Source organism: Phalangium opilio, unplaced genomic scaffold, assembly GCF_054372755.1.
Source record: "Phalangium opilio isolate 3A_F unplaced genomic scaffold, DU_Popi_V2 ptg000017l_1, whole genome shotgun sequence".
In the NCBI taxonomy this organism is placed as follows: Eukaryota; Metazoa; Arthropoda; class Arachnida; order Opiliones; family Phalangiidae; genus Phalangium; species Phalangium opilio.
Window position 1 is genome coordinate 4357375 of NW_028324151.1, and position 26355 is coordinate 4383729.

At 36.8% G+C, this 26355-nt stretch overlaps 1 protein-coding gene and 1 long non-coding RNA gene across 5 annotated transcripts in view; both read left to right on the forward strand.

Annotated features, from left to right (window-relative positions):
* The window catches only part of LOC149702584 (uncharacterized), a 143405-nt gene extending 124099 nt beyond the window's left edge, over window positions 1-19306 (forward strand). Inside the window, exons 2-6 of one of the 4 annotated variants that reach the window (XR_016381760.1) lie at window positions 3044-5597; window positions 5657-5787; window positions 9269-9437; window positions 9509-9598; window positions 9670-19289. This is a non-coding gene — a long non-coding RNA (uncharacterized LOC149702584). Of the gene's footprint in view, window positions 1-3043; window positions 5598-5656; window positions 5788-9268 lie in introns of all 4 variants that reach the window. The other 3 variants (XR_016381759.1, XR_016381761.1, XR_016381758.1) reach the window with 3 other exon arrangements.
* A 4869-nt stretch (window positions 19307-24175) lies between these two features.
* On the forward strand, window positions 24176-25221 carry LOC149702586 (histone H1-like). The gene has a single exon (XM_089866446.1). It carries the CDS (start codon window positions 24286-24288, stop codon window positions 24916-24918), a length of 633 nt encoding a protein of 210 aa, XP_089722572.1. The 5' UTR covers window positions 24176-24285; the 3' UTR covers window positions 24919-25221.
* The last annotated feature ends 1134 nt before the right edge of the window (window positions 25222-26355 follow it).

Genomic DNA, 26355 nt, shown 5'->3' on the forward strand with positions numbered 1-26355 from the left:
AATCAAGGCCCGAGTATGGGAATTTTTTTACCTTCGAAATGAGGCATTTTAATTCGCGGGATTTAGACGCAGCGCGGCGCTCGTTTCCAGACTTTGACGTCACAGCTATCACGTGTAGACGACGCCTTCGGGTTACGGAGAAATAGCTGGGATTGTAGATAACGGAGTAAATTTGAATCTAAACTATGATAAACTAAAAATATTGGAACTTAAAAAAGTTAGTAATAATATGGGAATTATATTTAAATCCTACTGGAGAAAACACATGCACATTGAAGCTTTAAAAAATTATAATATCGAAACTATTTCCCTTAATAACCAAGGCTTAGCGTCGGCTTCATAAATAATGTCGGTATCCAAGCAGGGCCGGGTAAAACCACGAGAGCAACCCCTCAAAAAAGAGCGCTTTCCCCGCGAGGGCCGCCGATTCCCGACCAGGGTCCGATACCCACTAACGAAATGCATGTTACATTTCCCCGTCTTTGGAGTTCCAACATTTTCGATTTCTAACTCGTTCTCCTTTTCACAACAATTCTGTGAAATTTAATTTCCACTGTTTTACCATCCCTCTTTACTTTATACGACTGATTCTTACATCCCACCCACTACCATAATCCAGGCATAGTGCAAAGGCTTAAGAATCATATGAAAAAAAAAATAATTGAACAATGTTACAAAAAGATTTGATAAGACAATTTTGAATTTTAATAGATATTGTTTTTATTAAAACTTTAAAATTAAAACTGATGCAATGAGTTTTAATAAAATTATTTTTCAACTTTAATAAAACCTGTTTTTTAAGCTTGCCTATAATTATAAATTAAAAGTATGAAACTGGTATTAATATTAAACATAAAATAGTTCTAATTAACCAATGTTGGCCAAATAGTCAAAGTCATTGTGCTAATGCGAACGGGCGTGATTTGAAATAAGAAATCCTGAAACGAGCTCCACCTCACGGGGAAACCGCACAATTATATACAAGTCCAAATCCCCATCTGACGAGGGAGCATACTCGGGCCTTGATTCTTATATAGGAGGTAGTGCTTATATTTAAACATGTATATGCGAATTGCTTCAAAATGATCGAGGCTTTTGCGCATGTCCCTATAATTTATTTATTTGTCTATGGTATACGTTTATATTGTTTAGTACATCCCAGGGACCAATAAAAATCCGTTCTCAATTTGACAACCAAAAATATAACGGTATATCGAGGTTATTAATTGTGCTCTGTATTGTCAGATGCCCGCCTGCCTGGTTGTCAAAGCCCTGTCAAGACTACAAATTGAAACCGCACACTATGTGACGTTTTTCTGGCGAAAGGGGGCCCTAAATTGACATATAAATCGACAGAGTACACACTTTGTCCATAAAGGTTAGGCCTCGTTTTGGTGGTAACAATTGATATTCCCGGGTTTTGGCACCATTCGATATTTCGCTTTATATTCTAGAATTTTACCTTTCTTGGCCGTTTCAGCCATTCCTTTCTTTTACTTGTAGAAAGTTCGAAAATTGTGGCTAACACCAGAAGTATATAATACTTCTCTTCGAGAGAAGTGCACCACAGACCGTGGTAATTGTAACATGATTCTTCCCAACATCAGAACACTTAGGAGAAACAAGAAGGGAGAGCCTGGGAAGAAGCATGTTTCATACGATGATACAGAGTGCCATCCTTCTCCTATTATCCCCTTCTGCTAACAGTTAATAGCACCGTGCACTTAACTAGTTCTGAAAATTATAACAAACTAATATGAAATTCCCTGCCTTCCTTGTATGTATATTCCTGGTTTTCAGGTAATCATAATATGGCAGCCCTGTCACATTGCAACAAATAACGCATCTAATCTTAAAGGTCGTCTATTCTTGACCTTTCCTTGTTATGACCTTATTTGGCGCTACTTTCTATTATTTTTGCAAAAATTTAATTAAAAAAATTCTTAGATTTTCTTTTTTTACTTTTTCACTGTAACCTTATTTTATTAAAAGACCTTTTATCGGGTTACGTGAAAAACTGATAAAAAGAGTAAAAAATTGGGCGAGAAAAGCTTATAGGCCTAGGCATAGTGTCTTAGAAAATAAAAGAAAGAAAAAAAGCGTAAAAATGGTCAGAAAGAAGGGTGTCACTAACCAAGAACAAAGAAAATTGGAACAAAGGCGGCACAGTTGACGCCACCAATGCTTCTTATAGATTGTTACTCAAAATGAAGCTAGTTAAGTGAAAGGCTTGGATTAGAATAAACATGAGGGTATAAACGTACCTTTAACTCAATTAAATCTAATTCGTTAAACGTTCATTTCTCAAACCAACTGGAGTATATTTCTACTCTCTCTTTTTTTTAGTTTCCCAAATTAAAAGGAATTTTTCTTATTATAAAAGGAAACTCATTTTGATTTTTTTCTTTTGGCGATCTTTTCTGTCTTTTCATTGGTGCTCGAGATTCTTTATCGATTAATTTTTCTTTAGTCTTTGCCTTTATTAACGTAGAAACCAACCTTAGAAGAGACTTGCCTATTTTAACATAAAAACAATGCGAAGTGTGTAGCTATATTATGCTCTATAAAAATATATGAGTATTTTACATTAGGTGCCATTACTCTATACTGTTGCTGCAGTCTAAGGAAGGGTTATACTATAATGTAAAAACACCAAGAAAATTCTGAAATCTTAGAAAAAATTCTTGCTGGTGTTAATTCCCTTTATATAAGATTTTTTTACTTTTTTACTTATTTTATTTCAGTTAAAATTAAAAATGTTTCTTCGAGAAGTAAATTTTTAAAATATTTTCAAACTTAGTTTTAGAAATAGGTTTTTTTTTTCATATAAAACAAAAGATGACGCCGTTAATTAATTAAAGGGGTCAAATGGCGTGAACTCACGTTCGGGAAAATTAATAAAAAAAGAATAATTAAGCTCTTAAGAATTCCATTAAAAACTTGAACTTTTGCTATAAAAAACTGTCTTTCAATCGGTTTTTACTAAAAAAAATTATTAGACCTAGTTTTAGATATAATTAACCTTCTCTCTGTTCAATTTCAGTTGGCAAGCCGCAATATGTTGTATTACTCCGCATCTAAGGTTGAGGTAAACTTAGATTGCCAACTCTCCTTGAACAGGATCAAGTGTATATCCCTATCTCCATCTTGTTTTTGTAGGGATTTCAACCTCTGAATAATGGCTTCTAACGTAGGTTCTTAGGCTTATAGCGAATGATTTTCTACCCTTCTTCATCCCTGTGCTCTTTTAGATTGGCTTTCTTGGTTTTTCCCGGGCATCTTTCTAGGCCTAACTACTCTATCTCGATATCTACACAAGAAGCCATCGCTAAAAAGTGCACATCACTAGGGTTTTGTTCTTAAGGAGCTAATGGCGTACAAACATTATACGTTTCTTCTTTAGCACCCCATTTTTAGTTTTCACCAACCACTTTCTTCGACTTTCTCTGATCGTTTTAGTCAATAAGGAATCAATTTATCTTTCTAGGTCAGTGCGCCAAACTTGACACGCCAAGGCTTAGCGTCCGTATCAAGTCTAGGCCTAATTATTTTGATCTGTGGAGTTTTTGAAACAATAGGCTTTTTTTTTAGGTTTTTAACTTCAAAAGAAAACTTCAGGAAAGAGAAAGAAATACAAAAGTTTATAGATAAAGACCAAAAGTATACTCCCAGTCTTTGGTAACTTGTAGACGCCATGTAAAATGAGAAGAAGAAAACCACGACCCTCCTCTTAACCTCTACACGAACGAAAAACTGATCAATCATAGAGCTTATTCGAGGTCAAAGGTTTACAGAAACAAAATAGTACTCTATGGTGCCGATTCAAACGTTAATTCTTGGTACTACTTGAGCTAGCATCTGCTAATTTAGAAGCCAATTCACGTGCTACGGTCCTGAAATTAATCATACGCAGAGAGGGGGTCGACACTATTCTGAGAGGTAAAGGGGGGCGTTTCTCGTATTACACATCGCCAGGAAGTATCGACGAAGTATACTTTTTGCTTTTTAATCTATGAACTTTTGAGAGATACTCTAAAGTGTGGTGCTTCATGATTGGTCAGACACACTTTAAAGCGCGACGCTCGTTATGTATAGAATAGAAACAATACGTTCAATTATAAAATTAGTGACGAAGTCGCAAAATTCGGTAAATTTTCTCAACCACGACTTAAACTTTGTCGATTTCTTATAGTGAGACGAAACTTCTTCAAGATCTATCAGATAGAACCATCGAGGGGTAAAAAGAAGAAGATGTAGAGTTAAATATAATGGAAAGGATAAAACTAAAATATACCCCATCCAGTAAACCTAGGCTAAAACCATTAAAACCCACGGACTCAAATGCTATAAATGTATAAATCCATTAAAGTTGCCCTAGTGAAGGAACAAGTCACGCGACCTAATGGTCATTCGAGTCCATTGGGGTTAATGGTCTTAGAGTAGTCAACTATACTTCTAGAGATGAGAAGGCATGGACAAACAACACTCGACGAACTTTTGAAGGATTCGGGAAAAGTTAAGAAAAAGAAGTGGGGGGGGGGGCGAAAAGGGGTGTTTGAAAGCGGATAGGGGGGGAATTCTGAAAGAAAATCGAGTGAGTCTACGCCAAGCGAGCGATTCTTTTGTTCCACTTCTTGACATTTTTCTTAAAGCCCAAAAAGAAATAAAATAAATGAATTCGTCCAGGCGGAAATGACGCAACAATTATTCGCCCCACTTGATTCGTGACTTTACTTTAGTATACTTTAATATATATAGTGGACTCTCGGTGTCCGTCCGTCCCTTGCTCGCTCGCCAGCATGTAAAAACCATACACGCACGCGCGCCTCGCCTTTTGTCATACACTCAACTTTGCTAGGATATACTCAACTTCCGGCTGCAATTTTTGAAATGAAAGAACGAACTTAGCGTACAGTCCGAAAATGCGCTTTCGGCAAAACTTCAAAAGCGTTATTAAAAACCGCAAAATTTGCAGGAAAAATTTATTTAAAAATAAAGTTTATTCTAGGTACTTAACCCTAAAAATTTATTTATAAGCTTTTAGGTTCTTAAGTACACGTTTGGTATAGCCAATTGCGAATAGATAAGATCTAGTAAGGGGTCATAACGTTGATCAATTGAAATTGGGACTATTGATGAATACCACTTATACTTATGTGTGATTTTGTAATGCAATTTAAACTATTTCTACTTAAAAGTTCGATCTGTACATCATGATACTAAAAGTCCTCAAGATCGAGGAAGGAAGACGTCAAAGGTCATATGATAACGAAATTGAGGTAATAGACGTATACCATCGTAGCACCAGCTGCCATTTAAACTATTCCTCAACTTTCAATCTGTACTAACTTTAACTCTCATCATGATGAAGTAAGAGAGGACAAAGTTCATAAGACCAGTCAGCTTTTACATACACCAATGCAATTTAAACTATTCCTGCAACTTTCATTCTAGGTATTGGAATACTCTAATGTCAAAGGTCATCATGCAACCATACCGAAAAACTGTCACTGTTTCAAATACTTTCACGCTACCCCTTTCCCATTGGTTCAGACTTTTCAGATATTCTTCCATCAGTAAAGGCTATCCTTTATATAGTGAGTGGGGGTAATCCCATCAAATCGACGCCATCTCTAATCCGGGTAAATGTTTCTAGGTCGCGGCTAGTCACTTAGTAGCTAAGACTTGGGACTGTCGTTCTATACCGAAGCGGCTTAAGTAGAAAGAACAGGCTTGAGTGAGACTTTCGGCTCCGTTTGCTTCGTGATAAAACTTCCTCACGAAGACGTATTGGCATTTTGTATTGTTCTTCCCCTTACCCCTCTACCCGTTATACCCCAAAGCTGAGCCGTCCTTGGGTCGCGGTATCTTATCTTATGTAATATATATACTCCTTCAAGCCCTAAATTGTGTGTGTCTCGTTTCAAACTGAGTTAACTGTACCTATGAAAGGATAACCATGGTATAATGCGTCGAACGCCACGCCATATTGTGGATAAGACGCGTTGTATGTAGCCCCCAAAATGACGGCACGAATTAAACACATTGACGGACGCATTATTTTTTAAATTTAATCCAAAAAAAATACCAAACCAAATTTAATGATCTATTTGCGCGATATTAACCCTTTAATGAGGATGACCATGACGTAATTTTCCCCCAATCACAATTTATAAAATTTCTTAACCTTTATTGCGAATTTAGCTTCTTCCCCTCGACTTTTGTTTCGTTAAAGAAGTTCTTCTTAGAGGTATCAATTGGGTTTATTCTTTAGTATTGAATTTTAAGGTTGGTACGGAACCTTTAGCAGCACACGCGAGGTCAGTCTGGCGTGAATAGGGGGTCAGGGTGCGTGGTGGTTGGTAGCGCGTCGTCGCCCCCTATCAGTACTCGGGCCATTTGACGAGAAATACGAGGACTAACACGCGAAAAGCCCCTTGCATGCTTGCTTCTTCTTGACAAAAGGCCCGAGAAAATATTGACACAGCGCAAAAGTGTCCGAATACTTTACCTTACCTTAGCACGTTACACGCGGCGCCCAAATCGGAAAGAAGTTAGAGCGCAAAGTATGGACGAACGGTAAGGTTAAGGTAAACCTTGAAACGACCCAAGTTTCAAAGGGTAAATGTAAATATTTAGAAGAAAATCAAAATGAGGGACTTATATAAACAATTTGTTGTTGTCTAACTTAGGCTTAGTTTAAATTAATTAAATTGGTAATCTATGGTTCGTCTGATTTTTGGCTTTGAATTCGAAACAGCTAGTTCGAGAACGACGGAAGCGAGAATTGAAGTCCTACACTCGGTGGCTAATTTTGCAGCTAGGACTTCCATCTAGGTCCTATTTAGTCTGCATTACTAAGCCTTTGACAGCAGCGCCTCATCAGGCCTCCCTCGCTTTACCCTGAATCTATGACCTATACTTCAATCACTTCATGACAAGCTCCAGTTTCTAAGTTACCAGTGACAAACTTATGGAAGGAACATATCTTATAAACTTATGCCTGGTACTCTATATTTCACTTAAAATAAGAAGTTGGAGAATTTTGTCAGGCTGAGATTTAGTTGGGTATAAAGAACATTCATGAATGAGTTGATAAGACTAGAAGATCCCATGAGGGAGGGTTTGCACCGTCGACTTTCACCACGAAAATGTCATCTCTTTTGGGTGGTGCTATACTCTATGCCTTGTTCCTTTTAGTCGATCCTTTCTCAATATATATAGATATATATTTATCACTTTATCCCATTTAGACGCGGACGCGGGGCTATAGTGGAGGCTGCCAGTAGATGTCAATTACTCTCTTTACGTTTGACCGCTCCGCTTTGCTGCTCCTTTTCTCAGTAAGGACCCCCCCCCCCGAATAAAGATAACCATGCACGCTCGGACACCAGGATGAAGTTTCTATCCAAAAGGTTTTAGTAAAGCTTTCTGTGTTCTATCTCCCCCCTCCCCTCTTTGCCTCTTTCCATCTCTCTTATTGGGTAACTTCAGTCCTAATTGCTTTAGGGTGATTAGGCTCGAGTTGCTAACGAATTAGCTAATAGGATATATCTCCCCGCGTATAGCTTTTCCATTTAACCTAAAATCCAACTAAAATGACAGTTAGAGAAGGAGAAAGAGAGAATCTTGATGACGTAATTACACGTGTGTTTGTGTGATGTATCTCTTGCTATAGCTATCTTATATTTAATTTATCTTGGACTTGTTTGCACCAACTCGTATTTTAAAATATTAAAATTAATTTTGGATACCTCTGCTTTGGAGTGTTGTAACTCTGGTTCTATAAGAGATACAGGGATGTCCTTTGAGTATGTTATAGCCCTATTTCTGGCCTTTCCAATGATACTGAGTACTTGGGGGTTACGACAATCAGGGTCCGAGTAATTAAACAAAATGATCATAAACATCCTCTCAATAAAATTAAAAATTGGTTATTTACATTACACCTTGTAACTCTGGTTCTATTAGAGATACAGGGAAGTCCTTTGAGTATGTTATAGCCCTAATTCTCCTCTTTCCAAGGATACTAAATACTTGGGGTTAAAACAATTTGAAGAGGGTCATGTCGGGGTCGCCTTGCTGAAGGAAACAAAAATAGAAAATAAAATTTTATATTCCCTTTAAATTTTCCCAAATTATAAGGTCCGATAGTGTCAAAGAATTTCCTTAACACGACCAAGTATTATAAAGAAACAATATCTAAATAATTTTAATAACATTGACCTAAATATGTCTTGGCATGCATGCATGCTACAGCATTTTGATTTCACCTTGAACCTTGGCTTAAGTTATTTTTTTATTTGCGTAAATTTATTTTTTATTTAAAAAAAGGTATATTAGGCCTAGATGGAATTTCTAAGAAACCAGTTTTTAACTGAAGAGGCAATTTCAGATAAAAAAATTTCTTTTCTTTTAAAGTTTCCAAAAAAACTTTTCAATCGTAATTTTTATTACATGTAAACTGTCGGGGCGAAATTTCTGGTTTGACCACCGAGGCCTAAATCTCTACTGACCTTAAAATATTTTTTTTTCACTAGTTTTACATGAATCCCTGACTTTTCTGAGGGTCACTATAGCTATAGGGAACCTTGCGCCATCTGGTCCTTAGAGAGTTACCTGATACATCGATATATGTATTACGTAAATTTTGGAATGAGAATGTTTCGCGTGAATGAGATTTAAAATATTTATTTTTCTATCTTAACACGCTATCTGATTTCAATTCATTGTTCCTCGGTATTTTTATTGGGTTTTTTTTTCTTGCAATTTAATAATGATACGGAGATACATCTACCTGGCTAAAAGTGCACGTGACATGCCTGATAACATAAGTTCATAAGATATGTTCCTTACATAAGTTTGTCACTGGTAACTTAGAAACTGGAGCTTGTAATTTTGAAGTGATTGAAGTAGGTCATAGATTCAGGGTAAAGCGAGGGACGCCTGGTGAGGCGCTGCTATCAAAGGCTTAGTAATGCAGACTAAATAGGACCTAGATGGAACTTGGTCCTGCAAAATTAATTAACCACCGAGTGTAGGACTTCAATTCTCGCTTCCGTCATTCTCAAACTAGTTATCTCGAGCTGTAAGTCTCTCAGTAGCATTACGAAGTATAGGTAGTGTCATACTTATGGAAGGAACATATCACTTATAAACTTATAGAAGTCCATCTCCATCCCATCCCACCTAATCGAATATTATACATTCATGTTTAACCGTAATTAACCTGACCAGATTTAAATGAATTCCTTCATTATCCACTCAGGACTAGCAATCTCACCTATAAAAAAATCCTAACGTACCTTTCCACAGAAGAAGACCAAAAAAAGAGTTAAAGAAAGCGGGGTAAAAATCCGATAATTTTGTTTTTTTGGGCCTTGTTTACGAGGGGATAACCACTCCAAAGTTCCTTGTACACCGATAAAGGATGACTAGTAATCATTTTAACATGTTTGAATCAAGGTCAGTGGTTTTAAATATTACTCTTAAATCTTAATCAATTTAGTACAGTCGAAGGTCTACACCGATTACGGTGGGTGGTTGGCCCCTCGCTCGTTTATTTCTTGACGAAGTTTACTAGAAAATCCCTAACGAAGTAATATCGGCAATCGATGGAATAGAACCCATAATCGATACGGGTTTTATTTTTTTCTTTTCTTATAACAGTTTCGTCCCTAAAGACAACACAGAGCCAGAGAAAAAGAGCTTTTTACCAAGAACCCATATGAACTGAGAGAACCTTTGAAGATAAAATTGGGTTGTGCAGTGATTTCTTGTGTTTTTCATTCATTCCTATGTTCCCGGAGCATGAGCTAATGGAAAACTAACATGGTTGCCACAACATTTCACAATGAATACGTGGAAGAGTCCAGGTAGTTTAAAAAATGGGTCAAAAAGGTCATGGAATTGTCCATGAATTTTTTTTTTTTTTTTTTAATGTAACAAAATGACTGATTTTTTTAATTTTTAATTTTAACGAAATCATGGAAAAGTCAGACTTTTATATTAGTAGGGAAAGCTCACTTGGGTTTACGAAAAATTTAACAATGTGTTTTTAAACTTAACATGCTGTAAAACGTAAGTTTTGACCTAGAAAATTCACGGAAAATCACAGGAAACAACCAGGGAATTTAACTTAACATGCTGTGAAACTTAAGTTTGGACCTAGAAAATTCATGGAAAATCACAGGAAACAACCAGGGAATTGAACTTAATATAACAATTTCAACGGAGGAAACACATGGATAAAATCAAATTTTTATTGATGTAACAGATCAATAAAATTAAAGCGTGAGCTTTCGACCCGCGGGTCTTTATCAAACTAACAACCAATGAATATTATACAATATATATATTGTCAGATTAGATCTAAAAATTTTTTTTTAACCAACTAGTTTTTTAACCTCTCCCTTTAACTTAACATGCTGTAAAAAAACTGAGTTTTGACCTGGAAAATTCATGGAAAATCACAAGAAACAACCAGGGAATTTAAATCTGAAACTTTTAAAACAAATATGTCGTTCTCAGGTTGAATATGGGTCCTTTCTTTTACGTATATACGTAAGGTCTACCTAAAGAATGATATAGTTAGCTCTCTTATAGTCTTGGACATACATTTCTTGCAGACTATACCAGTTTCTGTTCGGGGCATGGTTTTTGTTTCCCTATATATATATATATATATATATATATATATTTTCTGGGTCTGTGTGCCTCTTTCCAAGCGTAACATCCCTTAATACTCTTTCTTTCTCTTTCTCCTCTCTCTCTCTCTCTCTCTCTCACTCTTTCTCTTTTACAGAGAGAAAAGAGTAAAAAGAGTAAAAAATAGCGATCGAAGTATATAGTAGTTTGTATCCCATTTAATTGGGAAAGAAAGCCGCTTCTCATTGCCTTTGTGTTTAGATACATTTTAAAAAATCTCCCCCAATTCTAAAGGAATATTGAAATGTTTACAAATAAAAATTGCGTAACTAAGTGGTACTGAGAGAGGGGAGGAGTTACAGGGACGTGACGTCAATATTGGAAGTCTAAATAGACCAATAAAAAAAATTCGCCTGTAAGTTGTTTTTCCCTTAGTAGTACTGGATTTTGGAATAGGGACTTGGCAGTACTACTTCATGCAACATCGCTAGTGCTAAAAAACATACCAGGAGGAGCGGCTTATATAGCTTTCATTCTGTTAAAAAACATACCATAATGACGCTGTAGGAAGTCCCTATTGAAGTCAGTTCGGTTCGGTTCATATTATTCTCAATATTAGTCGTTATTGTTAACAACAAAACAGTTAAGGCTTAGCACCTTTTTTATTGTTATTTAAAATGTTAATTATCAGTTTCGAAATAGATTCTAATCCTAGGACACGCTGGCCTACAGCTCGTGTTACACGACTCAGAGCTGACGACTTCCAATATGGTCGCCAAATCTCAGGTAATTACGAGATAGGATGGCGTGACGTCACGAGGAAGTTCGTAGTAGCAGACTATAGTCGCATAGGATGAAGAACAAAAAATCCTCGCATCTCATAATTTCACAACCCCTTTAAATAAAACCCCAAGCTTAAAACAAAAACCAAAAATTTGGCTGCTAAAGCCGCCTCAAAGGACTTTGGAACGTTTTAACTCCCGAGGAAATATAAATTAGACAAAGAAAGAAAAGTTATAATAAAATGCCGGCAGGGGGAGTAAAGGGGGTTGAGAAAAGGGATCAAAAAGGGTCGAGTTGGCTTGATTGCTTCTCCTCACTAATTAATCTAATTACGTCCATTTTTTCCTAACCTAAATCCCATGCAATTCCTTCTTCGCTCTTTGACCTTTCTCTCCCCCCCCCCTACAGCCAAAGCGACAATCCTAGATAGCCCCTTTTGGGTATAACTCTGATGGGAGGATTTTAGATGAACATGGACTCCATTTGTATAGTGGGACTAGATATCAATATTAATTGTTGAAATCGGTCTTCGTAATTTAGTAAAACCAATTTCCGTGGTTGATGGAAATTTAATCCCCCCTCTTACTTAACTTTAACTGCGCATGCGCTTCAGGGTTGCCAGCTAACAACTGGCTAGGGGGAAGAGATAGTCTGACGTCACGCAGCCCCCCCCCCTCTGGTTGGCATTTTTGCGCATAAAATACTGTTTCCAACCGTTAGGGGGATGAAACTCCAGTAAGAGATAGAAGGGTGTGTCGTTTCAGGGTCAGAACTGTTAGCTCCCTATTAGAGTATCTAACGCAGGTTTGGAACTGAACCGAACAAAATACTACAATATTTCCAGTATCTCTTGTAGATATCGATTGAATTGCACACGTCACAAATAAAGTCCTGGCGACACTTGTTCGCACACTAATCATTAATTGAAATTATTTATCTCTTTAACGTCGACAGATACCAGTCCCAATAGATTGTTATAGTCCTTGAATCGAAGCAAAATGTTCTTCTCGTTCCTTCAGTTGATGCTCCTCAATTCGACGTCACCCCATGCCCTCCTGGCTGGCCCCAAGGGGAAGGAAGAGGAAAAGGAGATGGGGATGAAGGAGGGGGGGGGAGTCCGAAACATGGTCAATTAGGCGATTTAATTCGAGTCGCCCCATTAATTTCTCTGGCTCCCAATTTAGACCACGAGTCTTCTCTCTGACCGCCGCCGCGTAGAACCTTTGATCTTTAACCCCGTATAAACCAGTTTTCACCCGCAATTTGCAATTCATTATAAGCTGCATGCAGTATTTGTTTTATACATTTTGTAAAACATTAATTGATAGTATAGTACATTCTTTGCCTGTAATAGTCCATAGATTTAAATCCACCTTTTTATCTTTTGATACTTTGGGAAATTGTTGGTATTAGGAATTAACGTAAAATTTTCCAGAGTTTCATTGTAAGTGGATATTTTTTTCTTTTAAATCATAAGTTTATAAGATATGTTCCATAAGTTTGTCACTGGTTACAAACTGGAGCTTGTTATCAAGTGATTGAAGTAGGTCATAGATTCAGGGTAAAAGGTAAAGCGACGCCGCCTGGTGAGGCGCTGTCAAAGGCTTAGTAATGCAGACTAAATAGGAGCTAGATGGGAGTCCTGCAAAATTAATTAACCGAGTGTAGGACTTCAATTCTCGCTTCCGTCGTTCTCGAACTAGTTATCTCAAGCTGTAAGTCACTTCTGTAGCATTACGAAGTATAGGTAGTGTCACACTTATGGAACGGAACATATCTTATAAACTTATGATTAAATTAAATTAAGAACCAATAGTTTTAAATTTCCCCAAGGTGTATTAATTAATCTTTGTAGAGATAGAAAGATCGATTTGTAACTAATATGGTTTCTCGTTTGAAATTGATTATATTTTTCGTAGACTTTTCGCTATTTTTAGACCCTAATAGTAACAACAAAGAAGGCTAGCTCCTTTCTATTAAAATTACCAATCATTTTAAACCTTTATAATAATGAAGAGCTATGAAGATGAATTTAACTTTTGCCAACAACAGAAAGAACAATTCCAGTCTAATTTGCACGTGCAGAGTCCAAACAAGAGTCTCGAGTTACAGATAATTGATACAACAATTAAACTCAATTTACCTCGTGCGTCACACGTGGGGGGAGGGGAAGGGGCTCAATGTACGCTGTACATGTAATAAATACACGTAATCTGTACTCGAATTACAGAGAATCTGGGTTTAATTACCCCTAGATACCTAAAACTAAAGTTAAAGTTTGACAAGACTAAATTCAAGATTTCAAGTACAAATATCCAAAACAAAAGACTAAACAAATACCATGGATAGATTTAATTTTAGAAGTAGGAATGGAGAACAGAGTAATCTGGGCGCGCGTCAAAGTCCCGGACCCCTCTTCCACGGGACGGAGGGGGGGGGGTATGAAAGAAGAAGCGGCTCATAGCGAGAGAGGTAAAAAGAAATTACGTATTTTTGGCCGTCCCCGTCAGCAACGTCATCAAAACGTAGTTTAAGTGAGTCAATAAGATAATCTAAACTTTTCGTTACGTGTTGGAGGGAGGGGCTCTATACTAGGCTATGAGTCGGACTGAAGTAAATACTAAACGTTCTCCATTCCTACTTCTAAAATTAAATCTATCCCTGCATAATACTCGGCTTTTATAAACTGAGGGGTCACCCGTAAAACACTAACAATAACACCAACATCTTGTTTAGGGTTCCCATAGAACAGTTTCCACTCAAATCTCCCCATAAAACTCGCTGTACTTCAGCCCCTACAACCACGGTAACCACCTTCCAAATTCCATATTTATTTTCTATTATAAACAATACCCCTTTCGGATCCTTTTCACGCCCTAATGGCTGTCTGCATCCACTGGCGAATTTTGGCCTCGATTTTGGCACCAAAAAAACAAAGTGCCTTTACTAATTAGGCTTAGCTCTCGAGTCGTACAATCTAACCAATGAGATTCTTATTAATTTTCACCCAAAAACAATATTGTTTTCCGGCGGAAAGCTACACAATATAATGATGGATAAATACGATTAAGCTAGAATTGGGCGGGAAGAACGTTACTAGACCTCCAACGGAAGTTATAATGGTCCCTCTAATAATTCGTGTTTCCTAAACCTGAGCTAACTAGACACACCATATCAATCTATTATAGACGATACCATAAGTTCATAAGATATGTTCCTTCCATAAGTTTGTCACTGGTAACTTAGAAACTGGAGCTTGTCATGAAGTGATTGAAGTAGGTCATAGATGTAGGGTAAAGCGAGGTAGGCCTGGTGAGGCGCTGTTGTCAAAGGCTTAGTAATGCAGAATAAATAGGACCTAGATGGAAGTCCTGCAAAATTAATTAACCACCGAGTGTAGGACTTCAATTCTCGCTTCCGTCGTTCTCGAACTAGTTATCTCGAGCTGTAAGTCTCTCAGAAGCATTACGAAGTATAGGTAGTGTCATACTTATGGAACATATCACTTATAAACTTATGTCGATACCGATACGCATCGCCGCTACCTTAATCGATAAATGCTAATTTATCCTGTTCGATCAATTAACGAACGAACCGAACGGTAGCGATTATATACGACGTGAATAAATTAACGAAGACAAAGCTAGGGGAAACTTAGAGGGATACAGTATTATAGTATTGGTTTATTAAATAGGTCTTCACGAATACGGCTGTATTTAATACATGTATAATATTATGTATGCATGATTGTATAATTATACGCGTCTAAAATTAAATAATAGTTGAAGTTAATTTCTAAATTCATTTAATAGGATGGAATTAAATTTCCGTGATTGTTTGTCAAGGGGTGGAGAGGGGGGGTGGTAAAGTGTATAAAGTCTCTCGGTGTTTCGAAATTCCCTGAATTTTAAAGGGTTTTCCATGACTTTAAAGCCATCCCATTTCTCCTAACCTATTTTAATAGGGCTTTTGGTTATTAGCAGTAAAGAAATTCGGCATTGCCGTTAGGATATTTTTAAGTACTACTTTTCTGGCCGTCATTTTGAAATCGAAATCAGCAACGTCATTAAACAGGTACTGTACATCAAATGAGATATTTTAAAAATGTCCGTATATGCATTAAGTGGGCATACATGGATGGTTATTCATTCATGTTTCTTTTAAATAAATAAGTAAATAAATTCCAGGTAATACTCAAGGAAATAGACCTTTTCGGCGTAAAAAGGTGGTAGGCAATACATTGCGATCCGTCTCTGAGTCAGCGCATGCACTCTCATGATACAAAAACACTACAGCGCAGGCGCAAAAAGCTAAGTGGAAGGCAAAATCCTACCCTCCCCCCGTGAATTTCCCCCATAGTTACATTGAAATGGTCTATTATTGAGGCAACGAACGAAATTCATTATAGATAAAAGCCTTAATCAAGAAAACTAAAATGTCTTTTCACACACATCACATCACTTTTCGTTTAATTAATTGCATGTAATACGATTGAAAGGCGGGCGCAATGAGGATATACTAAGTACACGAGAAAGATTGAATAATCAATCTCCACGCTTTTAACAGCGTTAGTTCTATTTGATTAAACGATCTCCATCTTAGGGAAGCTGGGGTTGTAAAAAAAGAGTCGCTTCCCATTTTCATTTCCTCGAGTTGTTTTTTTATTGCCCACTTCAGTTCCCCTTATAGAATGGACTATAGGGACAAGGGAGAAAGGTCAACCATTTCGACGACCTCTTACCATTTTAACGCGACGAGCAATGCACTTTCGAACTTGGGCCGATTTTTATTGGTAATCTTTTATCGGTGGAATTAATTCCACTATACTTGCCAGTTTAATTACGACTAACTATACTTAAGTAAAACCAAGAAGTAATATCTATAGTTTATTTGGGAGAAGGTATAAATTCGCGCCACATTTCTACTAGCTCCTTATCTCCAGTCCAAACGTATAGTAGGTCCTGAGTTAATCCCCGCCGCCTCCAAACTACAACCAGCATCTCATTGGTTCTTGAAAACTCACGTCAGCGCGGCGACGCGAATGACGACGAAAATTACAGTCATATTTTCCGACTGAGGAGAGGCGGCGAAATATCTCGGCCTCCTTTTTACGTCCCCCCTTGTATTTTGAAAGGGGGACTGGGACTATGGCGTGCGAATACTTATAGGCGTCTTATACCTTCTCCCTAGTAAACTAGATATCGCTTCTTGTTAAAACTTAACCCTTTTCAATAACCATACACGATTAAACAAAAAAAAAGAATATTTTAAAAAACGGAAATATGTATTGGTATTATCATAAAATTTAATTCAATTACCGTTCCAATGACCTCGTTTATAAATTGTTTTTAAACCAGTAATATTTATTACGATAATATAAAAACTTTTAGCGAATCATTACCGAAAACCGAAATAAAATATACGAGCTGAGTGAAAGAGAGAAGGTATGTATTATGTTTTAGAAGAAAATCATTTTGCGAACACCTTACGTCATGGATAATCTTTAGTATATAAAGCCCAAGAAAAGACAGGGGCGAGTGAGGAGGCAACGTTACTTAAAATGAGAAAGTGAAACATCGCGAGTTCATTCCAGTCACGCAACACTCGCTACATGCGCGATCTTACAAAGAGTTCATAAACTAGAGTACTATAGTTTGGACCTTGGGACGTTTTAGGTTAGGCTTAGCGGTTTGGATCAATGTGGTAGCGTGGGAAATAAGGTGGTGGCACAGGGCAAATGACCAGTTTAAAAATTAAATCGGAGGGGGGTCACTAAGAAAATTCAAGGGTAACCAGAGTCCAGACATTAACTCAAATATATTAATTATCCACTTCTTTAGTTTAGCAGACAACGTGCCTTGGTCAATGGTCATGGACCAGTTATTTACTCCAGACCAGGGGGGTTGCTGGCCTAATGTCCAGTTGAAAACAAATCCTTATTTCCCACCCTGCACTGGGGGTTGTTATATGGAGTGTTACTGAGAGGGGGAAGCTATTGTCTGCTAAAGCGTAGTTCAATCATTCAGCAAGGCATGATCGAGTGAGCTATGGCTAAAGAAAAGGCGATAACGATGTGGTGCCATCTCGAGAGTGTCCGAATAATTGAAAATTTTCAACATTGAAGTCGTTATTTCACAAGTCGTTATTTCACTCTGCGCCGACTATAGATAAGGTAAGGGAAGCTTATACTCATTTTATCTACTCTTCATGAAATACACGCTTTGAAAATATCGCGGCCCATCGTTGTATTATCTTTATCCAGCAAAATGACGTCCACAAAAAGGAAATTGGTAGGGGGGAGGGGAGATACGGGGTAAAGAATGACCCCTTTTTCGATCCCTTCTTCTTCTATGGCCGTCTTTAATTCAACTAATATCAAGCATTTAACTCTAGAACTTCATTTTAAAATTCCCAGACTTTTCCATTATAATTCCCAGACTTTTCCATTATAATTCCCAGACTTTTCCATTATAATTACCAGACTATTCCATTATAATTCCCAGACTTTTCCATTATAATTCCCAGACTTTTCCATTATAATTCCCAGACTTTTCCATACTATTTCACACCTATTTTCAAATTCCCTGAAATTTCCATAATATTTCACACCTATTTTGAAATTCCCTGACTTTTCCATGATCTTTCCCACTCATTTTCAAAATTCCCCGACTTTTCCATGATCTTTCCCACTCATTTTCAAAATTCCCCGACTTTTCCATGATCTTTCCCACTCATTTTCAAAATTCCCTGACTTTTCCATGATCTTTCCCACTCATTTTCAAAATTCCCCGACGTTTCCATATTTCCCACCCATTTTCAAATTCCCTGAATTTTCCATGATATTCCAAGTACCGTGTCAACCCTGAATATTTTACTAAATCACAGCAAGCTCTTGGATCTTCTAAAATACCTAAAGTCGAACTAAGCTCCCAAAATATTTTTCTTTCACATGTTTCTTTCAAAAAGTAAAAATATATCTGATTATTATCAAGCTATGAACTTAGATTAACTCTTTTGTGGAGGATGAGTCAGTTGGCCACGTTACATTGTCATAGCCATCTGTTAAAAGGTTAACTTTTTATACCCCCCCCCCCTTTCTTTATTTGAGTCTATAAAAGACACCCGAAGATTTCTTAGGATCACGATATGAACCCGAACCCAAACCCCAAAACAAAAATGAAATTGCATTTTTTGCAAAGGAACCGATGACAAAAAAATAGAGGCAAGCTAACAAAAAGTAGTTCACCGAATCACCCCATACCGCGGCGACGGAACTTTTACCACTGACTGGCACCTCTTGGTGAGGTTTTATACTCCGTGGGTCGTGGTCGATTCTGGTGCTAGAGTACTACTAACCAATGGGGGGGGGGTGGAACCCGAGGGACAAAAATACCAAAGTCGAAAGTAGGATTCTCTCTTTTTAGGGGCGTGTAATATTGTTCGCTATAAATCACAAAGAAAATATATAAGAATGGTGGTCTTCTTGCCAACTTCTAAAAACACTAATGGGAAAATCGATATTTTTATCGTTCAATACGAGGCTACGATTGTCATTCGTTTTGAATTCAAAATTGTTTTATTTTTTTTAGGTTTGAACCCATAATTTAAGAACTAAAAATATCCTTTGAAGTTAGGGGCTAATGTCCGATTACTCGGATAGTAACGAGAGGTAGGACAGTTGTTTTGATAATTGGTTATAAAACCACCACGTGGGAATATAAATATCTCATTGAAAAAACCGGTTTTTATTTATTGAAGACACTCCGTGAAAACTACATCATGGAAAACCGGATTTTCTCCATGAATTTTAAGGTACTCAAAGACTACAATTGAATTGATGCCGCAGAAATTATCTAATAAACTTATGTTTTCGTTTCCATCAAATATTTTTCAAATAACTACTAAAAATTAGCATAATATTAATACTCTATTTGTGGCTTGGCATGTCACTCTACTGAATAAATTTTGGTGTTATTGTATTAATGCCTCTCAAACACTATAATTAAAATTGTTTACTAAAATTCGTACGTGAAAATTATATTTTAAACGTCCATTTTATTATTATTATTATGTAATTTACTAATAAAAAATTACGACCATAAAAATATCTATCAAAGATAAAAAAATTCTAATATCTCGTAAACTTTTGTGAAACAATAACGTGTTATTCTCATATTGGAGACGGATGTGCACCTGTAGGCCAATAAAAATTGTAAAAACCCATAGAGAATAGTACGTTTTCCAGGTATTATCTCTGAAGTCATTTCTCTAGACTTGGCAGGCAGTTAAAAAAAAATAACCTCCACGTTTAAAAATAAAAAAAAACTGAAAAATGTAGATAGCCCAAGGTTACCGTAGGTTAATTTCTTCGTATTTTACTGTCCGTCAACCCCTTATACCTTTTTTAAAGCCAGCACCGATAACTTAGGTCTGAATCCCAGAGATAAAAATAGGACCGAGGCTTAGAAGACCATCGGTAATTTTCAAGAAAACCGCGGAGATGCTGCGCGCCGAACGCCGGGAGCCCGGCGAGTGAAAGTGGGCGGTTCGATTTACCGAACGCTCTTTAAGCCTAAACAAGGGACTTCGCGCCTCCGAAAATGACATAGAAAATCGTAAACACTTACCCTAGATCTATTAGGCTGACCTCTTGACCTTCCGATAAGTCTATCAGTCCTAAAAAAGCTCCAAAAATGTACATAACAACGCGAACGCGTTACGTGTCGCGGACATTTCAGCGCAATTTTTTTCCCGACAATGCACCTGAGGCCAAAATAAAAAGATTCTCCCCCATACTACGCTACTAGTAAACGTCATCTCCGGTTTAATAGGATGCGTCTGCTTTTATCAAACTTGTCGATCGCGCCTTCTATTAAAAAAGCGTTATAACGAATTAATAAGTATTATTTATACCATTATTTTACTAATTATAATTGACTATTATTAGTTTATAACAGTTAATTTTATTTTAATGTTTTTATGTTAAAAAATTGGCTTAAAATAAATGTATAGATGGCGCCAATGTAGACGCGCGGATTCTGAAATCTCTACGTCATATATTGTACCTCTACACTACGAGAATACGACCTAGTTTCTTTGGGTATTAATTTTTATAATAAAGGATTAATTTTTATTTATAATCAAGTTAGGCTTAGGATTAAAATAAAGATGGCGCGTGGTTACTAAATTTAAATAATCGATTTTACTTGTACACTATTCTTTATAGAGACTCATATGTGGTGTTGTTGATTGAGCATGGCTCAAAAAAATAGGGCATCTCTCTCGCTCCGCTCTGAAACAGTTTTCGCGCCATTATCCACATTTAAAATTACGTGACCTCGTTTGGCCTTCTTACAGTCTAAGAAAGGGTGAAACTGTGCTATATGCACTCGAGGAAAAAACCGGTTTTTAACCTTAAAATAGTCTACAAAAGAACTAGGTCTATATTTTAGATTAGTTAGGCCTAATTGTAATTTAAGAAGACCTAAAATTTCCATAGAATATTGGGTTTTTATTAAGGAATTAGGTCCCTTTCAAGGCTTCACTTGTATATAGTACAAGGGGTCGGACACTATTTTTATATAATTGCAGAGAGGTTGGCCAGGAAATCATAGAATTTTGTGTTAGTGTTAGGGTTAAGGAATGTTTATCATTTACAGCTTAAAACACAGGTTTTTCCCGGGAATTTCCAAGCTTGTACCTTAACATATCCATATGGTACAGTACATCCAGGTGCAACTATTGTATAAAGCCTGAAAGAACCGCGCGGGAGTTTCATGGGCCATTTCTATGCCAAAGAGGCGTAACTACATTCCATGGGTTTAACCAAAGCATTCACGAAAGAGGAAAATTATGTAGCTTTCTTCTTTCATAGAAATGGTCCATTCGTTACAGCCTTACCACGTCATCGCCCTTACCCTAATACATACCATATGGTATTCGTTAGTTAAGTACTTAGTCAAAAATTAATGTCAAAATTAATTCCATTTCAACATGGTTGTACTAAAAATAAACGCTTATATTAAGGAACAATGACTTCTAGAACAATTTACAACAAATATGAATTAATTAAATCCATTCTTGAAATGGATGAAAAAAGATGTAATCAGCTCCCATCGCTTTTGGCAACCGGTTTCCTTGGTTGGAAGATGTAATTTGAACCCTTCTGGGAAGTGAAGTTTTTGAGGAAAAAATATTATCAAGTTGAGGCACCGTGACGTCACACGTCATCGGTACGTCACCTTGCTTAGATAATACATTCATAAACTTTCAGTCTTAGTTTGCGTGAAAATCGTTTCAGGAAACGTCCAAAAACAATACGAATACGAATGCTAAGCCTAATTTATTCTAACATCTCAGTGTAAAAGAAAATTCTGTTTTTCAAACTTCAAAGTGACATTTTTTTATTAAATTCTTGGTTATAAAGGGAAGAACACCTTATATTTTTATCGAAAAGGAACAGTACCTATTTTTTTCCACTCGCATTCTATTTAAGGTAACTGTCCCTTTATAATTATACCCGAATTGGCATTTTTCCAAAACCCAGTAAATGTTTACTTTATTCGAATCAAGGACAAACCAATCATCTTCAAATGGTTTTTTTAATATATATTTTCCCGAATGTTAGCCTTTCCAAGATTGTAACTTGAATATAAGCTACTAAAAAAGGTGCAATCTAGGAAGGTATAACGTTTCCATATAAAAATACTGAGTTTGAAGGAATTTTTAAAGAACTTTCAAGGGTGCGAAAGATACCTATGAATTATTTAAATATTTTCAAATATTAAAAACAGATTTACAGACTAGGGAATAATTTTCATGTTCTGCAAGAGTGCAAGAAATTCCAGCCACGTGGTGAAAGAAAAATACGTATTTTCTGTGTTGGTTTCGATACCTTTCTAGAGTGCAACAGATGCCATAAAATTAAGTATAATCAGTTTATTCTTAAACCCAAAATACTGAAGTTGCAACCTAGAATGGGGTCGAGTTATCTAGTTAAATACCCCGTCACTTGATACCTTCCAAGGCTGCGAGCGCTAATAGAGATTACAATCTAAACATATTAAGCAGTTAACCAATAGAACCAATTATTGAAAATGGCGCAATTTTAAACCAAAATCCCGCCTTCCTCCAGCACTTTTCATCCCTTCCAAGATTGCGACATATTAAAATAACCATATAGTTAATCAAGCTTTAATTTGAAACCAAATTACAAAACACGATTAGATGTATCTTAAAACAATAAGGTTAATCTTAATTTTGATCTAATTAATTTTAATCTAATTAATAATAAGATTAATTCTATGAGTGATTCTAAATATTCAAATTAACCCTTAAATCTGCAACATTGAAAACTTGGCCATTTAAATCTTTAAAAGTGACCGAGATAAAATTTTTAAGTTGAAAACCAAAACAAACCACTTCAGAAATCGTTGCGATTCTAAGGTTTCTTATTAAAAATAAATAGCGCTAATCCCTAATTAACTTTAATTAACTAATGTAGAGGGAGCATAATCGAATCTTATTTTCATTAATAACTTAATTTTTAATATTAATTTTACTCTATTCTAAAAATAATTCTATCATCCGAGAGTAGGTAGTTATGGCGTCCTTTCCTCAAACTGAATTTTCATCTCCAAAACACATTTCGAAAATAACACCGCGTTTGGGTACAAAATTACAGCTAATTACGTCTATTTTATGCCTAACTTTGGTCTTAAATACCCGGAGCATCCTCGTAGATACATTACTACATTTGCCCACGACTTAATTCACTTTAATCATGATTAAAACGGCATTAATTCAAAGTACTTAAAATGGCGCGCCTTTGCCAAAAATCGAGCTTGGTGAGATTTTTGGACGAGAAGCGAATGGCCTCCTTTCCCGAAAAATTCTGTAGCATTCTCGAGCTTTAATACCGTTTAAACACCCGTAATTAAGCCTAATTTCACCAGGTTTTGACTTCAAAATTAATTCTACATTATTAACTAATCATGGCTGAAATTTGGTAGTCCTAAACTTAATTAAAATTAAATTTTTAAATTCGTATTTATTCCCATACACAGAAAGCTGGGAGCCTTCCTAGGCGTTATTTTCAACGTTAGGCTTAGCGCTTACTAAATCTTAATAATTTATTTCACCCATAAATAATGCGATTAAAAATCTGAAAAAAATCACAAATATACTTTAATTCTTGTAGAATAGGCCTGTATTTTTATTTTAAGCCTAAACTTAATCTAAATTTGTTAAAATCACATTTAAATATGTCTATGGGTGGTAGCCCTAAGTCAGTCAGTGTGCTTACACGTCCGTCTTTAGAAATTATTTTCTAATACACCAGTACGTATGACACCGGAAAAAAATACACGGTTCGAACCGTCTGATTTCAAACTTTAATTTAATACCCATATTTCCTAGTTTCCGATTATAATTAAGTACTTAAATTTAATTATAATCGAAACAACGCGTTTCGCGAAGGTCGATTAGTATGTTCCGATGACTATATCTCGGAGAGTATTTGGGTTAGAATGTTGAATCTTTCGGAGATTATAGATTAAAATGTCGTCTTTCGATTAAGATAGGTCACGACCCGGTCAGTTAATTATTAACGCCTCAATTAGCGGTTCTCCGTAGCGAGGAAACACATCGAGGCGCGAGCGAACGAAGCGAGAGAGAAGAGATCGCGCGAAAAGTTTTATACATCGTGTTTGCCTGAAGTCTGACCGCTCGTATAAAAGCGCCGAATCCTAGCGGGAGAAACTCATAACCGTTCTCTCTCTTGCCGAGTCCAGACCGATCCCGAATCTTTTGCTGTTGACGTTTTGAGGTTGCAAATCGCAAGTACTACTTTCAACCATGTCTGACGAAGTTGCTGTTGCTGCTCCCGTTGCCGCTTCCCCTAAGGCTGCTGCCAAGAAGGGCAAGAAGGCCGCTGCTGCTAAACCAAAGGCCGCGAAGAAGGCTGCGGCCCCAGCTGCCCACCCTAAGATCGCCGTTATGGTCAACGCGTCCATCTCGACCCTCAAGGAACGCGGAGGATCTTCTCTTCAAGCCATTAAGAAGTACATCGCCGCCAACTACAAGGTCGATGTCGAACGCATGGCGCCTTTCATCAAGAAGTACTTGAAGAACGCCGTTGAAAATGGAAGTTTGGTCCAGACCAAAGGAAAGGGTGCCACCGGAAGTTTCCGTTTGGGTGTAGCAACCAAAGGAGAAGCCACCGAGAAGAAACCCAAGGCGAAGAAACCCGCCGCTTCTAAGCCAAAGGCTGCCAAGAAAGCTTCACCAACCAAAGCCAAAAAGACCGTTGAGAAGAAGGCCGTCAAGCCTAAGGCTAAGGCTGCCCCCAAGGCTAAAACCGCGAAACCCGCTGCCGCCAAGAGCCCCAAGAAGAAGGCCGTGCCCAAGAAGGTGAAGGCTACCAAGCCCAAGTCCCCCAAGGCGAAGAAAGCGAAGTCCCCAGCCAAGAAAGCTGCCGCCAAGAAGTAAAAAAATTTGAACTTTCAAAAAAAAAAAAAAGTTTTAAAAAACGGCCCTTTTAAGGGCCACCCAAATTTTGAACTATTGGTTTCGCCCCTAAATGTATTGTTTTAAAACCTCATTCCCATCAGTTCCGGTGAGAGAAAAGTTTACAACTTTTTAAAATCATAAGGTGTAAATACTGTAAATATTGCCTACTATGTAAGCAAATCAAGGTTAATAATCACAAATTATCAATGTCTTGAAATAAGACAATTTCATTGTATTTATTACATTATTCATCATTAAAAAGAACAGATTTTTATGGAAAAACTTTCGTTTTTATTCAAATTAGGCTTATTCTTGTGAAAGCATATTTTTCTGTCAGCAAACATAACGTCCAACTAGTTGCAGCAATGTGGTGCCTAAGTTTAGTTTTAATTCAAAATTTTGGGTCAAGGGTTTACTGAAATTCACTCTAGGTACAAGCTTAAACATGTCAAAGGTACAAACATGGCCCCTGCCTTTAACCTTAGTATAAACTTATGTTGAAAAATGACATTACTTGGCACGTGGGTTTTAAAAATCAATAACACGAGGAAAAAACCCATCACTAGAATGCAACGGTTGAGATAAGACATATCTTACAAAATACTTTGCGTTGAATTTGGCGGGAAGATACCTAAATGTACATTGTAGTTTCCTTTGGAGACGGTCCACGACTCCACGAAATGGTTTGACAATTTTTCCGCGCTATCTTGCTCACCTCTGATTGGCCCGAAATGGCGGGATCTCATTGGGTAATATTTCGCCGTTTCAAGTCGGTGAAAATTTAAGCTCCGAGATTTTTACCTCTCTTATTCATGTCATTGCAAGTATGCAGTGAAAGGGCTTATTTGTAAACATTGAGAGAGATTTACTTTCGTGGAATTTTCTCTTGAGATGATCTTAGAAATAACATTTGTTAATTTAATAGGCTTATATATTTGCAATTAACTTTTACCATTTATCCCATCCACTCTTATTAGTGTGCATATAATCTGGGTATATTTTTAGTCCGCATGATTTTAATTTAATCCCGATTTTGAATTAAATTTTGCTAAGCCTTGGCCCGTTGCAAATTCCGGCGAGATTCGTGTGACAAGTCTACACAACGTTAAATTAGACATGCTTTCAAACCGAATATTTGTCTTTTAAAAATAGACGAAAACTGCGAAATAGGCCTAAATCACGTTACACCTAGCGTGCCTAGTTCTCCGGCCTTCGGCAGTGGTTTAGGGCTATTATTTTTTGTCTTCAAAAATAGTAAATTCATTTTTAAATATACTGTTTTTAAATATACTGGTCTAAAAAAAATCGAAAAATGTAAGGCCTAAAATTTAAAAATATTATTTTGTAAAACACAGTTAAAAGTATAATGTTATTTGCATTCGAATATGATAAGGCTGAAGCAAATAGCAAGTTGAA